Source organism: Bactrocera oleae, chromosome 4 (assembly GCF_042242935.1).
Source record: "Bactrocera oleae isolate idBacOlea1 chromosome 4, idBacOlea1, whole genome shotgun sequence".
NCBI classification, from domain to species: domain Eukaryota; kingdom Metazoa; phylum Arthropoda; class Insecta; order Diptera; family Tephritidae; genus Bactrocera; species Bactrocera oleae.
The window spans coordinates 53,540,092-53,558,735 of NC_091538.1; the positions used below are offsets into that span (position 1 = coordinate 53,540,092).

Genomic DNA, 18,644 nt, shown 5'->3' on the forward strand with positions numbered 1-18,644 from the left:
GCTTTGATCCATGCAAGTTGCGAGAGTATAAAATGTTCGGTTACACCCGAATTTAGAACTTCCTTACTTGGTAAATATAAAATCGGGTGAGACCTTTTTGTAGAGCATTCACTTTCTTACAAAATTAATGAATTGAGATACTATTTTTTCAAGTAGCTGGAAGCGAGATTTGAAATTTTTCATATAATAATTAGAAAATAATAGAAAACTGTAAACTACTGTACTGCTACAATTAAGAGCTAAACTTGGGTAGACTTTCTTGGAGAAGTCTAAAACTTACTTTTCAGAGTACTAAGCGAAAAAAATATTCGATTTTTTTACCCATCCTAATGTATATATATTGTACAACGGTACGGTATAATAACGGTTGAACATATGAGAGTTACCCTTTATATTTGGATATTTGAGAACAAAAACAAATACCAATTGTCGAAAATCGCTTTATGGTTTTTCAAAATATCCTCCATTAAGATCCATACAATTTTGCATGCGTTTGAACCAATTTTCGAAGCACTTTTGCCACTATGGTTGAGGTATCTCCAAAACATGCGTTCTGAACACATCAACTGGTCCTTCCGGTGTCGAATAAAGACTGATCTCTTAGTTTATTTTGGGAATAAAAAGTAGTCGTTTGGTGCTAAGTCAGGACTACACGGTGGATGACTCATCAAATCGATGTGTGAGAACTCCTATTGTCGTGGTAGAGAGTGATCCGTCTTTAGCGGTTGCTTTTCCTTATTTTCTTCATTGGAAGAACACAACAAATGTACCATTCAGAATTTACTGATCTGTGTTGTTCTAGTGGTATGGTTACGACATGTCCAGACTTAACAAAAAAACAACAGGCAACCATTTGCTTGGAAGTGCTTCGTGCGCGAACAACTTTTGTTCGATGCGGCACATCTTAAAACACCCATCCAGTCAATCGATTGCTCTTTACTTTTGAACTCATACTCATCACCTCTCACGATGTCATAGACGTTTTTCAAAGCACCGCTATCGTATTTTATCTCACCATTTCTCTCGACCAATCGACACGAGGCTTTTTTCGAGCGACTAACAAATTGTGTGAGATCCAACGTGATCCAATTTTTTTACAGTCAAATATTCATTCAATATTGAATGTATGCTGGTCCCGCTAATGCCTATAGTATTCTCAATTTCACGGTAGGTCAAATGACGGTCTTGCAATATCAGTTTGCGCACAGCATCAATAGTTTCCAGAACTACAAAACATTTTGGACGACCTTAACGAAATTCTTCGATGGAGCTTCATAGCCAAAAATTTAATTAACTTAATCGGAGCACTGTTGTTCAGTAAATACACGTCCAAAGTTTTAAAAAATAAACGCGCGAAAATATTTGCGATTTAATTCTATTTTTTAACCGAGGTGAATATTTGAAGTGACTGTAAATGACACAAGTAGTGCCCGTATGGCAAAACGTTCTGAGTAAATATGTATATCTAACATCAAAAATATCAAACTTTACGATAAAGCGTAGCCAAATTGCAACACTAGGGTAGCCAAATTCCAAAATATAAAAGGCAACCTACGTAACGGTTGCAAATATGTGTGAAACACACGTATATTCAGAGCTCGCTCCGAGAGTACCCGCGGGCAATGGGCTACCGCGCACTACTGTATACTATAATTTATCTAAGAATTTGTAATGACACTCGGTTTGGTTTAAGACGATACACAATACAATAACATCACTTTGGAATTGACGCGCGCTTATCGCGAATTCTATAACCTTATAACTAGGTTTATTAAAATTACAACACACACACATACATACATACATGTACAAAGATGGATTTTGCCGGCTGTTGATCAAAACACGTGCCAATCAACAAACAACTGAAATGTCAACCAAACGAACCAGCGGGGTAACCCAGCGAACAAACGTATTAGAAACCGTGTTGGAGAGAAAGCGTGTCCGTTCGAAAATCTTTGAGTTCCAAAATGCCTACCAAACTACAAAACATGCCAAATTTGGTGAAGATATCACATCTTATGAAGAAGTTTTCCATACAAGAACTTTATTCCGATCATTCAATTTGTATGGCAGCTAAATGCTATAGTTGTCCGATATCGGCCGTTCCGACAAATGAGCAGCTACTTGGTGAGAAAAGGAGGGACTAGTTCGCGTATATACAGACAAACGGGCATAACTAAATCGACTCAGCTCGTCATGCTGATCATTTATATATATATATATATTTTAAGGGTCTCCGACATATCCCTATGGGCGTTACAAACTTCGTGACAAACTTAATATACACTGTTCAGGGTATACAATGTTTTTATTATTCAAGTTTCTCGAATGCCGGCTACATTTTCTTTATTGGAAGAACACAACTATCCGCCCACTTGGAAAAGCATATGTATATATATATGTATATATATATATACATAATGTATAAATTTATACTCGCTCTATAATTTTTCATATGATATAAAAGTAGTGAAACCTTTAAATAGCACACTTTTTACGACAGATTCTCAGTTGTGTATAATTCTTCAGAGTGTAGGCACCTTAATTTAAGCAAAGGTAAAGAAAGCAAATCTATAAATATAATAAATATATGCACATAATAGTATATCTAAATATTTTTGCAAAATTTTAGTCGTCATGGATTTCTATTACCTCCTCGAATCTGCGCCCTGCCGCTCTATTCTAATGCTTGCCAAAGCATTGGGTCTTGAATTGAATCGCAAGTTGTTAAGCTTGAAGAATAATGAACACTTGACACCCGAATTCCTGCAGTTAAATCCGCAACATACCATTCCCACGTTGGTGGACAATGGCTACTCGGTTTGGGAATCACGCGTCATACTCATCTACTTGGCCGAAAAATATGGCAAAGACGATTCGCTGTACCCAAAATGCCCCAAAAAGAGAGCTGTTGTCAATCAGCGTCTATTCTTCGATCTCAGCTTGTATGCGTTCTTTGCCGATTACTATTATCCCATCGCTAGAGATAAACAGATGCCAGTGCTAGAGCGCTTGAGCAAACTTGAGGGTCAATTCGAGTTTTTGAACACATTCTTGGACGGGCAAACGTACGCCGCTAACGGTAGTTTGTCGATTGCCGATTTCACTTTGTATGCCACTGTCTCGACAATTGCGACATGCGTTGCAAGTATTGGTTTGAACAAATACCCAAACATTGCCAGATGGCTTGAACACCTCAGCAAAACACTACCCGGCGCAGATGAAAATCAGAAAGGTTGTGATTTAATTAAGGCATATTGGTAATTGTTGTTTCAGCGATTCACTCATGAACTGTGGAACTCGTGAGAAATATGGAACGTTTTAAGTTCAATAATAAAAATAAGTGCATATACATACATGTTACAGTAATTATTATAATCACTATCATTCTGTAGCTTATCAGTTCATTTTATATAAAGAATATATTGCTATCCTTTTAAGTACAGCAGAATAATATTGTAGTGCGTTGGTAATTTAATTTAGTGAATATAAGTTCATAAGTACAATATTATATTATATTATCATATTGTTAAAAAACGAAAAGGATGGGTGTAGGGAAACCTACCTCAATCTTTGTTTCAGTGTCATACTAATTTCTAGAGGTATGTGGACTTGTACGAAGGTTGTCTTTTATATTTAAATTTTTGGCGATGAAGCAGGATCAAGGACCAGTGTTTATCGACGAATATCGTTAAGGTCGTCCAAAATCATTTGTAGTTTAGGAGACTATTGATGCCGTGCGCAAACTGATATTGCAATATGCATTGCATGAGACCTATCGTGAGATTGAAACAACTACAGACATTAGTGGGACCAGCATACATTCAATATTGCAGGAATATTTGACTCTAAAAATATTTGTTCACGATGCGCCACAATTGGTAAATTACTCCAAAAAACAAGCTCGTGTCGATTGGTCACGAGAAATATTAAAAAAATACAATAGCGGTGTTTTAAAACATTGTATGACATCATGAGAGGTGATGAATAGTGGACTGTATAGGTGTTTTCAAGTGAGCCGAATCCAACAAATATTGTTCAAGGACGAAACACTTCCTAGCAACCTCGTAACAAGCAGAAACGATTCGCCTTGTACAAGTCAACTGAAACAGCTGAGAGTAATAAACGTCTGCGTTATTTGGTCTAAAATCGATAACTTCGTTGTAAATCGAAGTGGAGAGGGAGAACTTTAAATCCAATTTAGTAGGTGTGAGCGTGGTTATTTTTGTCAGACTATTATTATTTTGTTGCACTTATTTAGAAACTAAAGCATAAGCTTGGGTTCAAATGATATAATATATCATAAAAATCTCATTTTGGTAAATATACAATAGCTGCTATTATTTCGCTCAACACTATAATATTATGAACGTATTTAGGCATACATATATGTATATATCAATGTATATTTTCATGTAATTGTGATTTTAATCTCGGAATTCCACTATTCATTGAGTCCCGAAAATATATAAAGGAGGTCATGTCACTGGGGTTCCTTTGCTCGGTAGCTGACTGCTTGAAAAGGTATAGCCATACTTCGATAATTTTTAGATGAAGTTGAGATATATTTGAGGCATTATTTGAGGGGTATTTCGTTGTATTCTGTAGGCGTGGTTAAAGTCACATTTTGTCACACTTGACCACTCATGAATTCTGGATTGACCACGTATCAAGTCAAATGTATTCATGCAAGGTCAAGGTCAAGTGAGGTTAATCGAAAAGTCAAGCGGCATTAGAGGTAAAGAGAGGACAAAATTGTACTAAACATAACTATTTTGAATTCTTATGCGCCTCTTTCTATTTAATTTCTTTATGTTTAATTTTACGAATCTATTATATCTAGCTGCGAAATACTTACAACACGCTTTCCAAAAATGTGAGCATAGAGTTCTTATCTGCGTTTTCTGGTAAACTGACTTCTGCAACCTTCCGTTAATAACAAGCCTGTTTCAGTATCCTATCAAGCATAACGGTTTCGACACAAAAGCGGATTCTTTTTTTAACATTTTCCCACTCGAATAATATTTTGAGCATTTTTATGTGTACTATGTATGTATATGCAAACACCAAATTTGTTTTGAAATACGTAAACTAACCACTTAAATATTCTCTATCATTATATTTAAGAGAATGGTTTTCAGGAATACTGCTATTATCGACTGTTTCATCCTTTTTTAATTGAAAATTTATTTTCAAGTATATTTAAACTGACTTTTCGCCATGTTTCCGAATTTAACGAATGTCCGTCGATTATACTAGCCAAATTTGGTGACAGTTTATCTGGGGGTACCCTATGTATTAAATAATATCAATTATCCGCTGTGCATCAAGAAAGCTAGTTTAATTTACCTACACTAATCTGTTTCTTTTTTTTTAAATCAATTTGACTTTTTATAAATTTTATTGAGTTACAAATACTTTAAATACTACACTCCTGAGTTCGACATTTACTTGTTATGCACTAATGGACTGATATGGACCAGAAAATATGATGACTTTTAACTGAGGTTTTCTTCATATTAAAGTAATGAAAAAGAACTACCCGCAAAAACACTTTTCAGGCTCAAAGTTAACAATTGTTGTTTTTGTTCAAATGCATGAGATATACTGAAAAACGCGGAAGAAGAGAGTATCTTTCCAACGCTTGTTCGAAGTATTAAACAAAGGAATAATAATCGAGTTACGCCATCTCTTGGCAAACCGCGCGAATATAGTTATAGTTTATACTAGACGACAAAAAATTTAGTTTTACACATAAAGTATTTGAATAATTTTTTACTTTTCTTATTTATAAAAACTTCTTCTTGTTTCTTTACAGCATGAATCGTGTGATAAAATCGAAAGAACGGAAGCAAAAACAAACATGTCCAGGACACAAAACACTGCAGGTAAATCAAAAGCAATATATTCCAAATTCTTAATACCTAAAACTTCATACAGGTTGGTTGAAAAGTTTGTGCGATCGAAATGAAAAAAGACTGTCTTACCCATATAATATAGTCAAATTCTTGCTCATTACATTAAATTATATGCGTTTTATTTCTTCTTGCAAACTACATTTCCAAAAAACACACCCTTTATATGTATATACAATTATGCTCAATTTACTTTAAATTATTTGAATGTGTCACATCTTACAGTACGAAAGAATACAACAATGCGAGTTCAATGTTCTTTGCCCATATTTCGAAAGAGGTAAAATCATTCGGTAATTAGTTTGCATCCACTAATTTAAACATTAAATTTTACGCATTATTTGGCCCACGTATCAAAACACCATACGTATTAGACCATTTAATGCATATAGTATGGATGACACATTGGAATGCGAGGTGTAGATAGTATAAAAATACTTATGATTTATGCTTTTCTCTGACGGAATTCCTTCCCCTGGTGAATTAGGTGTAAATTGAACTTTAATGTTTACAAAGAACCACCCTAGGAATATACTAGTAATGCACTTTACGAAATTAATTAGACGATGTAGACCTACTATCATTTCAACACATCACAAATAGTTGGCGGCGCCAAATGAATACCTACTTCAATTAACACATTACCGACTTTTTGGTTGAAGATATTGACAACTATAAGTCACACTTGTGCAACAACAACAAACGTAGTTCGTTTTATTCTGCATAAACCTGTGCATTAGCGACTCGTAACTTGAATTAATAAATAGCCAATGACATTTGTTTGCTATTTAAATAGGTGCTTAAAATAGAACAGATTCAAGAAGATAAAAAATTGTTAGCCATGTGAGGTAAATCTAATGTTAGCTGAATCGAAATCTCGAGACCTCATTGAGGTGGTATAATCGCTTACTATTCTATTTAGATTTGATTACATCGATCTATTTGAGTTATACTAGTTGTTTGTTCGTTTCCTCAATTTTCGAAGTTTAGCGGATCAAAAGCAGCTTTCTTCAAATATCTTATATTCCGAACATCTCGTCGGTCCTAAGATGCTGAATATAGACAGCCTTCTAGTATTCAAAGAAAAGTTGTTTATAAGCTCTTTCGTTAGGAAAATCCTCAACTTATCGCGACTAATGTATAGGAGGCTGACCAACCTATGGATTACCCGAAGAGGTATTCAAATACTTTGTTGGAGAACTTATAAATACAGTTCCTCGATTGAAATTTATAATAAATGACTCTACTTAGTCTTCAAGAAGACAGATTATATAATATGAACCAAGCATCGTTGAGTAAGCCTTATAAATACCACTTTAAAATCTTAAAAACAGCATCGACTGCCGAAAAATGAATGAAGCTCTTACCAAATACCAATAGATCCCTTAGGAGTACAACTTCAAGGCGTTATACATATACATACTAAACTAGATTCAGACAATTTATATTCTTCATATCAGCACAGTCTCAACAATCTTCGCCAAAATTCTGTCTTCTTAAGGTGCAACCAAGTAGTAAGGGGCAAATGTGACTGCTTCTCATGCATTCTTCAAATAATTTTGGAGGATGCTGCCAAGTTTAAAGTTCTATGAAAGCTTCCCGATCATGGTGATCCGAATGACATATGTACGAACGGTGACAGTCAACATACTTCACTGTTGCGAATGCTTTAAATCCAATATCGAATGAATCTTAGTTTAGAAGTAATGATGGACCACAATGAAGGCATGTAGCTGACCTTACTAAGCTTCTAAAAAACGGTTCTTAAAGGATTTGAGGAATCTTAGAGCACAATACCGATAATTATAATATGACAGCATTTACATAGTCTGGCAATATAAATGCTCATCCTCATCCTCTCCTCTTATTTTTTTCCAGACCCGGATTACCCACCAAGAGACACTATTACGTTCCATGCAACAAGAGAATTACACGCTCAAACGCAGCATACGTCATTACGAACGTTGTCTGGACGATGTAATGCGCAAGGTAGTGGATGCCATTGTTGCAGAGGATATTCTACGCGAAGAGGTCACCATGCTTAAGAATCGAGTACGCGATTTGGAAGCACAAAATGCAGCGCTCTCAGCAAGTCCGGCGAAGGGACGTGATGAAGGATATTGTACGATGAGCAGTGGACAACCGCAGCCGTCAAATGGACATCTGGAAGATTTGCCAGAAGAGCCCGAACAGTGGCTACTGCCAGCAGAACCCTGCTCGACTGAAATGGAAGACTGGAGCATGTCGCAAGAGGAGTTGCCTGTAGTGACGCTGGACGACGGACAGCAACTTATGCGCGGCGGACGTTTGTTAACCAATTTGAGGAGACAAAATAGCGAAAACGAGTGGATGTGGAATTCAAATGATTTCCTCACATCGACTACAGCGGAAACGGACTCGGAGTCCGAGGCGATATCACAATTGCTGCAACAAAAGGTGAGTTGGATACATGAGGTGGTATATGTAGTTCATAAAATAATATGCACTCTTTTTTGGGACAGATTGTTTACTCCGAAGATGAAGACATTGCGCGCACCGAGTTCACCAACGAATTCTACAAACTTGTCGACATACGTTCGGCTTCGGCGCGCAGTCTCTTCTCCTACATCGAGGGTGAAACAGACGATGAGGACGATGACGACGAAGAGGACGAAACATCTAGTTTGTCAAAGCGACGTGTACGGCTGCGCAGTAAAATCGCATTAAATGCCAACCGACTGAAAACAGCCAGTCCGACGCCAAGCGAAGCGGGACGCGCGCAAGTGACCAGCTGTTCGTCCAGCGAATCGGACGAACAATCGCGTTGTACAACAACGCAACACGAACTGAACGGCAGCACTATCGAAGGCGGCCTCAAAGAGGAAATGGACACACAATTGTGTGGCAACGAAAGCAGTGATATCGAAATCGAAGACTTGCAACTGGAAAACGAAGCGTTGCACAAGCTAAACGAACAAGAATGCATTGAGGCGATTATACGCACAGAACTGCGTCGGCCCAACATCACCGGACCCACGCTACCGATGGTCAAATCCAAATCGATGTTGCACAAAACCGAAAACGAATTGAACGGACTGCTGCGTAACGCGGCAAATGTGAACGGCAACGACGCTAAGCCGCCGCGTGTAGTACGCAGCGAAAGCGTGAACGGCGCAATCGTCGGCGGCAGCGGTAACGGTAGTGGTGGCGCTAGTCGCGGCGGCTCCGTAAGCGCGCACAAGTTGCAAGAACGTCTACAACAGCGACCGGCCAACTCGTGGCGCAAAAGCAGCGGCTGGAAGCGCATACCAACAACACCGACTAGTTCGCCCACAGCGCCGTTGTCACCGAAAAAGGTGAGCAAGCCAATTTGACTGTGCTGATGATCAAAATGATATTCAGTATTTAACACTTCATTTTTCTTTTTTGCTCAACTCTTAGGAAGCGAAAACGGAAATTGTGCGCAACTGTGTGAATGGCTTGCCGAAAATACCGCCAACGCGTATACCAACTAGCGTGCAGCAGCAATCACCGCCATCGCCAAAGCAAAACCAAAACACGCCAATGCAATTTGGCGAAACACAAACACAACAACAACAACAGCCAATACGAAAATCAAAAATTCCTCCACCAGTTCCCGTGCGTCGTTCTTATGCGAGCTAGCCAAGTGAGGTAGAGGGTATAAAATAAAGTAATAATAATAACAAAAAAAAAACACAATAAAAATTCAATTGAATCCGTTATAGTATAACATGCCGTTACGGTTGAAGCGAAATCCACAAGTTAATTAATTTAAGCAAAATTTATATAAAAAAGACTTATATGTGATATTTGAGCGAAGTAAAAGTACGCAAAAGTAGTGTTAAAAACAAAAACAATAAAAACAAATTGTTGTATAAACACGTAGTAATAACAATGAAATAACACCAAAAGTGAAACTAACTGCCTACTCTTAAAAAAACAACAAAAAGCTATAACTAACAACAACAAATAATTACTTCATAACAAAATTTTGAACAAAAAAAATGAATGCTAAATTTAAACATTTTTTTCAACTATAATAAGGCATTTAAACTCGAAATTAATAAGATATTTTGGTATAAAACAATCAATGCTAAATTCAAAAAAAAACAAAAATTGTCAACTATTATAAGGCATTTAAAGTTGAAAATCATACGCAAATCGAGAAACGTAAAAATACACTGCCTGCAAATTGTCTGTACTACTACTTTATAAAAAGCATATGTAGTATATCGTAGTTATCACCACTTTTTATATATGCATTTACATACATACATATATTTATGTATCTAAAATATTGAAATTAAGACAAGTGGTTTCCACTATTTTCACCACACTCCCTCGGTTAGTGGGGAGTGCTCACATTTGGTTGCAGAATAGCGAAAGCCAACGTAGTTGTGACACATGCTTTCAACTCACACACATACCTATCAGTTAATTCCGTTTTAATGTACACTTTTTCCTCAGTACAGGAATAAATGATGGTTTGTTGAGTGGCAGTTGACTCGTTGGTTATTTTCGAAATGAAATTACTATTTAATGGGCATTGTACATATAAATAAATATATAATTTGATAATGCATTTGGCAAAAGCTTTGCATTTATTATCAATTTGTTATTATAAAACATTTTTAAGTGCATAAATACATACATATATATATTGAGTGTTATGTGACAGAGTGTTGCCAGTATTATTGTGTACTGAAATATTTAAAAAGTAATAAAGATTTTTTTTAATAATAATTTTTTATAATAAATATTTAGCAAAATAACAAAATATAGGCATATTAAAAGTATAACAAAAATCACTTAAAGTATTTGTATGTGTATATACCATATATTCTAAAAATTCTTTTGTTAAAATTTGCAATTTTCTCGTTTAATAACTTATCATTTTTGCGGCAATTCGATTAATAATTATTATTATAGCTATTAATTATTTAATTTTTCATTTTGAAATATATAAAACAGCATACAAATAATATTTTTACATACAGAAAATTTTAAAAACTTGATACCTTTGAAAACGTCTACAACTTTAAAAAAAATTAGCTTAATACATTAAAATATAAATATTTTCAAGCAAAAAGCTAAATACAAAATTTCTAAAACTTAAAAAATAAATTTATTAGTTTTCAAGTTTTTACTTCATTAATGAAATAACATAATATTTCAACAAATAAAAAAAAATTGAAAAAATTTCTAAAAATTTAAAAAACAAATGTTATCTTTCAATTTTTAACTTCATTAATTAAATAAAAAATATTTCAACAAAAGAAAAACAAAGAAAAATGTATTTAAAAATATTTTTTTTTTATTAATAATTAAATATTTTTCTTAATTTAAGTTAATTAAAAATATATATACTCTTACTCCATCCATAACACTTTTTTTTCTAATTCTATGCTTAAAAAAAATACAATAAAAAGTTTGTATCTATTCAAAATTACGAAAAAAACACAAATATCTGATGGCAGCACTTTGGCATGTAACAGTCATTATTTATTGTATGTAGTACACTAAAATTTAACACTTAAAATCAAAACAAGAAATTTTGTAAAAAATTAATTTAACTAAGTGAAGCTAATTATAGTAATCTGACTTTTTAGGGATTCTGAAATAATTTAAAACATTGATGAGAGAAATATAAATTTTCTTTTGTACAAAATAATTACTATTTATTTGCATAATTAATTACAAAATAATATTATTGGTGATTAAGAAAAATTTAAACTGGGCACTTTGCTATAATTTTACAAAATTAAAAATTGCAAAAATTTGTAATTGTCTAAAGTAAAGAATTTTTAAACGGAATATGTATATATGTATTTGCGATTATTTATATGAGAAATGTATAACAAATAATTGTATTTGACTTTGTTGCAGATCTAATTTATTTATTATTTTTTTTGTTTTTTATTAAATCAAGCATTATTTAAACAACTTAAGAAAAAATATAATATACATTGTATATATAAGCGTATTCACAATAATTTGAACTGATATTAACGGCTTTATAAAACAATATATTTCCATTAGTTTATAGTAGTAAAGCCTTAACAATGAATTTTTTTTTTGACAAATGTCAAAAATACTACTTTGTCAACAAAGGAACAGAGTGTGTAAAAGTATGTAGCTGAACGAATGACAAAAAATCGTATGTCACATCATGTAAACTATTAAAGTTAAGTAGTCTTCCGCACAAAATTAAACAAAAGAATATTAATAATATTAAAATAGATATAAAATGAAGTTTAGACACACATTAAACAAAAACCATAAAACACACTCTACACACAAACAGCAGTTATGTAGTAGTCAATAAATATAAAAAATAGTAACTTTTTATAAAACGTATAACAATTTGTAAACGATAGCAAACGAACGGACGAACTAAAATTCGGCGATGAAACCAATAAAGTAGCGTAAAAAATACATAAACTCAAGTCAAACAATAAATTAAATTTATAACAAATTAAAAACAATAACAAATAGTATTGCAATAGCAAATAAGAAAGTTAGCATAAAAATATATTGTTATAACGGTTTCTACGTAATAATTAAAAACATATATTCCATGCAAATTGTTAGCGGTAAACCTTCAACGTACTTCTGCGTATTTAAAAATACAAAAGTACAACTGAAAAGTTATATTCCAACTAAAGAGAATGCGAACTTGCAGCGTGCAGTGTGAAAGTGGAGATTTTCGTAAACTCCACACACCACTGCTACCTCAACGTTGCATTTCCGGCATTTAACCATAGACAATTCGGAAAAAATCCTACTTATGATGCAATTGACAACAATATATTAGTAAACAATAACAATACAAGTGCATAAGTATTGCAAACATACATTTACTACAGCATATACACATACATGCTTACATAAGTATGTAGTGTGGAAATTAATAAATATTTACAAGTATATAACAATAATTAAGTATTTGCAGAACTAAGCAAGGCCGAATGAAACCACAAATTAACACTAACGACATACATACCTACATATATACAAGTATGTAACAAACAAATTAAGTAAGCAAACAACTACTTATTTACCTACAGTACTGCATACACACACATATGTAAATATGTGTGTACATCAAGTTATTTGACGCAGTTTATTACCTCTTTCCTCTTCTTGGTAGCGTAGTCAGTACAAAATGTTAAACACTAAACACTACTAAATTACTATACTTAATTATATTATAGACAAACTACTTACTGTCAGTCTAAAGTTTGTATGGGTTAATAAGCACTACTACATATATTATATAAATTAAATATATATATTCATATTTGTATATTTTATTGTATTAGCGACGTTAAAGATCTTAGATTTAGTATTTAAACTGTAATATAATATAATATATGTATACTATTTAGAGATCATAATATATATATATATATTTAGGTTTTTCTCTGTGTAGTTAGTTGCTAAAAGTTTACCTACTACTTACTACATACTTGTATACTATTAAATCATATTATATTTTTTCTGTTAAAACATTTTTTTTTATTATTTTATTATATCTATTAAATATTTATTTAAAAGAAAACTATAAACATAACATTTATGATGAATGAAAATAATATACATAAATACATACACGGAATGAAAATCGAACGAAAAAAATAAAATTAATAATATTAAATTTAATAATTGTAGTTGTTTTATTGATTGATACGCTGCGTTAAGTATAAGAGGTCCCTTAATATCGAAATTTTAATTGATTGATACACTGAGATAAGGTTAACAGGCTTTTTAATATCAAAGGTATCGGAAAACACACGCATACACATTCCGAATGCACTAAAGGAGTATTGGGCTCTAGACATTCACTCCAACTAATTTATGGCTTGTATATTTACAAAAAAATCACTACAAGTCTTCAATATTATGTATTTAATTTGATAAGCGCACTTGGACATTACAAATTATTGCGCACGCAAGCAATAATTAAAGCAATTTATCACTCAATGTTATTATATTTTAAATAACAAATTTAACATTTTTTTTACACAACGGCTAAAATCGCAGCTTTTGCATTAATCACGTTGGACAGCACAGCAAATTTGAAACTGAACCTACTTAAGTGGTTGGCAACGCCGAAAGGAGCGGAACAGTTTGTTTACAAATAGTAAAATTTCAATGAATGTGTGTTTGCTAGTGAAAAGTGCAGTTTGTTAAGTTATCAATTTAAAAGCGTAAAATTGTGATTTTTTAAAAATAATTTCAAGTGGACAGCTTGCTTCGCAGCTTCGCAAAGCCTTTATGCAGTTTAGTGTAAAAGAAACGTATTAAATTAAATATTAAATCTGCAAAATAAGAGCAGCCGGCTTAGAAAGTTCATTTTACAAAATTATCAATTCAAAATTAATTTCAAATGGAAAAGTGTGCTCCGCAAAGTGCAAATGACGTTTAGTGTTAATAAAAAGTGTTAAATTAAATAATTTATCTGCAAAGTGAGAAAGAAGGTCAAATGTTACAGCAGCCTTAACAAATGGCAAATTTTACGTGCGCTGTAAAGATGTTATTGCCATTTTTAAATATTCCAAATGTTTAATAGCATTCATATGTAATTATAAATGCGTGTTTATATTGCTTGTTTTGATTCCATCTACTTTCTTAAGCAGCGACAACTAAAAAAAAATAAGTGTGGTGCTACTTGCCTCAAAATCGACGGATATGGTTCGCTTTCTATATCGGAAATGACAAATAGTAGTGCAACAATAATTGATCGATACATTTGTTTTCTTGCGGCAAGTTAATATTAAAAAGTATGGCTATGAATGCAGATTTAAATAACTTGTTCTTAATGGTTTGAAGCAGTTACATGGAAGAAATATACGTAGCTATTGTAATGGAGAAACCATGTGATTAAATAGTTTAATTAAGTGGAATTGAATATAAAGTTGTAATTTTTATAGTGTAATTTCGGAATGTTTAAGGGCAGTAATTAAAATCGGCATGGCGTTGGAAATTTGTTATAATATTATATAATATTATAGAATAAAAAAATGGTGTAGTCATACAAGCTTTTATTATTACAATATGCGTATTAAAATGCGGTAATAAAGTGCCTTTTATAAGTGTATAATGTATAAAAAATATGATAAGCTTCAATTTTATTTTAATTTAAAGTTAACTCACAATGTGCACGTTGATATACATATTATATTACATTGAAAAACAGACCTAACATAGATGCCAATATCAAAGGAACACAAAAAGGTATGTACTTCTTAAACACAGGATAAAACCGCTATTAAATTATTATTGTTTTAGAAGCTAACATTTTTTCTTTTATTTATTTTTATTATTTATATTATTATTTAGTATAAAAGAGTAATATCTAGTGTTTTAGTTTCGGTTTTAAAATTTGAATATGTTTTCATACATAGTATGTATGTATTCCTTGTTGTTTCTGTACGCTAAATATTATCCCTAGCCTTTATTGAATTATTGATTGCGATCACTATGTAAAACCTTATCTGCACATACTTGTACTAGGGCCCTCAAAATTATTCTAATAATCAGAAAACCGTTTATTCGAATATCCGGTTTGTAACCGATCGTACGAATACTAACCGAATAGAACTATTATAATAGTTTATTTGCTGCGGGTATTTGAATAAATGAAAGTTGTTTAAATCCAAGCAGTCTTTAATTTTTGCCTTTTGGTTTTTTTGAATGAACGCTTACTATTCGGTTAACCGAATAGTCGAAAATAAGCGGTTAATCCAATAGTCGACAACTTTCAACTACCCGGATAGTGCAACCCGAATATTATTATTCGAAATACCCTAGCCGGTTAATACGGTTAGTCGATTAACTGAATACCCTTTTGTGTTTACTTATAAATTTTTCTGTCGAAGAAAGATTCATCGAAATTATTTATTTAAGTACGCATATTTATTTCGTGAGCTTTTTAAAAACTTACAAATTGAAAATAAAACTAGTGCATAATATCATATTAAACTATAAGCTATAATAAATAACATTTGTTATAAAAGTACCAGCTACGCATATCTCATACGCATATATAATACATAAAATAATAAACTAGTACTACAGTAATTCTACCAAGCGTTTGCGCAATAGCAAAGCGTTCGGACGCAACATCGGCTCGTCACACCAGCAATCTTTATAAATCGTTTGATAACTTTGTTCCTTGTTGCGATCATTCAGACGCAATATATCCTCAAACAGCACTAACAGATCCGCAACATCGCCCTTCGTGCGTTGTTGTTGCTGTCGTTGTACTATTATTGGTCTTTTATTTGTTGGCGACTTCTGGGCAATCGGCGACTTACTGTAATTCAATTCGGCACTTAAATTACGCATAACATTAATTTTCGCATTCAATGAGGCGAATGGCCGACGATCGGCCGGCTGATGCATCTCTTCCGCACTACAGTCAGAGAAGCGCAACTGTTCTTCGGGTTGTTTGGTGCGATTGAGTACATTGGTCAGATGCACTAATGAGTGATAAGTGATCTCCTCCGCTGTTAGATTGGCACAATAACATTTATGATGCCGATGCATGTTCGCATGCACCACACTCGTGCAATTTGTTGGATTGGCTGGAGTTGCGCTATCGGGACGCAGCTTATTTTTGACCACCTGATAGGCGACCACTTCATTGCAGGCAATGCTTTCGTAAGGTAAACGACGCTGTCGCATTTGCCACATTGTAATGCCCAGCGAATAGATGTCGGTTGCTGGTGTGAGTGTTTCCTCACGTAATGCTTCGGGTGACATGTAACGCATGGTGCCCTTTAAATGAAGATTTGTATATATATTTTTTAAGATCTTTATATAAGTTTTATAATATTTACGCGTGCATTGCCCTTCGGTGACGCCATTGGAGAATCAATCTTCAAGGAAGCACCAAAATCGCAAAGTTTACAAACATATTGGCGACGGCTGAAAGCAATTGATAGTGTTTCATCACGTAAATTTTGTTGTACACCAACGAAAGATATCAACACGTTCTGTGGTTTTATATCAAGATGTAGTAGATTCCGCTTGTGGCAAAAAGATAGGGCGGACAGAATGTCCAGTGTTATGCTTGGGAAGAGAGAGAGAGAATATTACTGCGATTAATACAAGTTTTCTGGACTAGACGTCTGTCTGTTTGCTGTCTATTTGACAAGATATTTTCCCGCATGGATTATTATGCAAAGCAGCTCAAAACCATCGTGTAAATTTTTTAGATTAGACTATTAAAGCAATACCTGTCATACAAACTCATCGATCAACATCAAGTCCTTGTATGGAAAAGGTTTTCATTTGAAAAGATATACTCATAAAATTTGGTGTAGATTATTGTGCAAAGCCGCGCTACAATCTGCGAACAAATTGTTCAGGTCGGATCACTACGAGTATAGCATATAGCTGACATTGAAACTGACCAATCAAAATCAAAATTTGTTTTATACCCTTTTACGCTATTGTAGCTTCGGTGTAGCCGAAGTCAACGTTTTTTGATTCTTAGTGGGCAGACCAACTTCCAAAAGTTCGATTTTGGAAAGGATACAATTCAAGTATTGGAGACTGTAAAACATCGAACTAACTTGTATATTAAATATTCATGAATTCAATTACACCCTTAACTAAACTATCAAAATGAGTTTTGTTCTAATAAATCGGTATCGGATCGGCGTGGCGACCATTCATTGAAAAAAAATTATTCAAAACTTTTGGAGTTGAATCTCGGACTTTTCTCTCTACCTCTAAAAGTTATTTAAAAAACCGTTAAGATTACATATAAATATACTCACTAAATTCTATGTTCTAATGGCAGCATTGTGGCCTCAAGTACATCTTGCAAACTGTGACCGACCAACCTTTCCATGATGACAATGCCGAAATTCGGCGTAGTTTCAACCTTAAAAATACACATGCCTTTAAAGTAATAAATTTCAAAGTTGCTGATTTTTAGTTAGAAGAGTCTCACTTTCAAAATTCGTATAATATTGCGGTGCTTCCAGCTCAAAATATGCATTTCATTACGCATCGACTGGGCATTCGCTTTGCTCACGTTTCGGACGATCTTCACTGCCACCGGTTGACCTTTGGATAAAAGAATTTTATACATACATACATATGTACATTTATATACATATATTTTTAATATAATATTTCAATTTTTGTGCATTGCAATAAATTCCAGCTTAATTTCTTACAAGCAATTTCATTTCTTTCATTCACTCTGCACTCTCGTTTATCCATACAACATAACTTCGAAGTAAAAAATAAACAATTTAAGCTTCGAAAGTTTTGTTTGTAAATAATTATTGATAAACAAAAATAATCGTTTTTACCTCGATAAATCGCTTTGAAGACGGTGCCAAAGGCGCCACGGCCCAGGATTTTATATTTTGTGTGTGTTGGCAGCCCGTCCTTGAGTATCTCGTTGCGATTTGGCGTATTCAGGACAATGGCGTGTTCACTATTTGGTGGAAGTTGTAGCAAAGCCCTAAATTAAGTGCAATCTTTATTATAAATATTTAAACAAATATGCTGAAAGCGAAAATAATTAATTTAATTACATCCTAAAATTATATTTTGTCGCCACTGCAAAGGATCTTTATTTTTTTTTTCCTTCTTATTTTATAATTGCTTATTCGCCGTGTTAACGGAATATTGTTTGTTACTGTTTGGTTGTTTGTGCGCTATGTAAATTTGTTTATATTTTTATTCATTTGACAATAATCATAG

General features: G+C 33.4%; 3 protein-coding genes across 7 annotated transcripts in view; 2 read left to right on the forward strand and 1 right to left on the reverse strand.

Moving 5' to 3' along the window:
• Window positions 1-12,361, forward strand: part of LOC106621310 (uro-adherence factor A) — a 135,085-nt gene extending 122,724 nt beyond the window's left edge. For all 3 annotated transcript variants that reach the window (XM_036363233.2, XM_036363234.2, XM_036363235.2), the window contains 4 exons: window positions 5,819-5,888; window positions 7,794-8,351; window positions 8,417-9,250; window positions 9,336-12,361. In XM_036363233.2, the coding sequence (XP_036219126.2) occupies window positions 5,819-5,888; window positions 7,794-8,351; window positions 8,417-9,250; window positions 9,336-9,557 (1,684 nt within the window). In that variant the 3' untranslated portion in view covers window positions 9,558-12,361. The remainder of the gene's footprint in view (window positions 1-5,818; window positions 5,889-7,793; window positions 8,352-8,416; window positions 9,251-9,335) is intronic.
• LOC106621317 (glutathione S-transferase D1) lies at window positions 2,475-3,461 on the forward strand. Its single transcript, XM_014240118.3, has 2 exons — window positions 2,475-2,556; window positions 2,633-3,461. Exon 2 carries the CDS (start codon window positions 2,638-2,640, stop codon window positions 3,262-3,264), a length of 627 nt encoding a protein of 208 aa, XP_014095593.2. The 5' UTR covers window positions 2,475-2,556; window positions 2,633-2,637; the 3' UTR covers window positions 3,265-3,461.
• A 3,450-nt stretch (window positions 12,362-15,811) lies between the features above and the next one.
• Window positions 15,812-18,576, reverse strand: Mos (Mos oncogene). 3 transcript variants are annotated; one of them, XM_036363236.2, is made up of 6 exons: window positions 18,476-18,576; window positions 18,248-18,402; window positions 17,881-17,996; window positions 17,705-17,811; window positions 16,760-16,991; window positions 15,812-16,697 (listed from the first exon to the last, which is right to left on the reverse strand). In XM_036363236.2, coding segments are annotated over exons 1-6 (1,320 nt in total). In that variant the 5' UTR covers window positions 18,478-18,576; the 3' UTR covers window positions 15,812-15,989. The 3 variants fall into 3 exon arrangements, with proteins under 3 accessions (XP_036219129.2, XP_036219130.2, XP_036219131.2); XM_036363237.2 differs by having other exon boundaries at window positions 18,248-18,418; window positions 18,476-18,573; XM_036363238.2 differs by lacking the exons at window positions 18,248-18,402; window positions 18,476-18,576 and having other exon boundaries at window positions 17,705-17,828; window positions 17,881-17,965.
• Window positions 18,577-18,644: the final 68 nt, after the last annotated feature.

Coding starts and splice junctions, on each gene's coding strand:
- LOC106621317 (XM_014240118.3), top strand. CDS start 2,638: ATGGATTTCTATTACCTCCTCGAATCTGCGCCCTGCCGCTCTATTCTA.
- Mos (XM_036363236.2), bottom strand. Junction 16,992..17,704: donor CCATTAGAACATAGAATTTA/GTGAGTATATTT, acceptor TCTCTTCCCAAG/CATAACACTGGACATTCTGT. Junction 16,698..16,759: donor CACCGAAGGGCAATGCACGC/GTAAATATTATA, acceptor CTTCATTTAAAG/GGCACCATGCGTTACATGTC.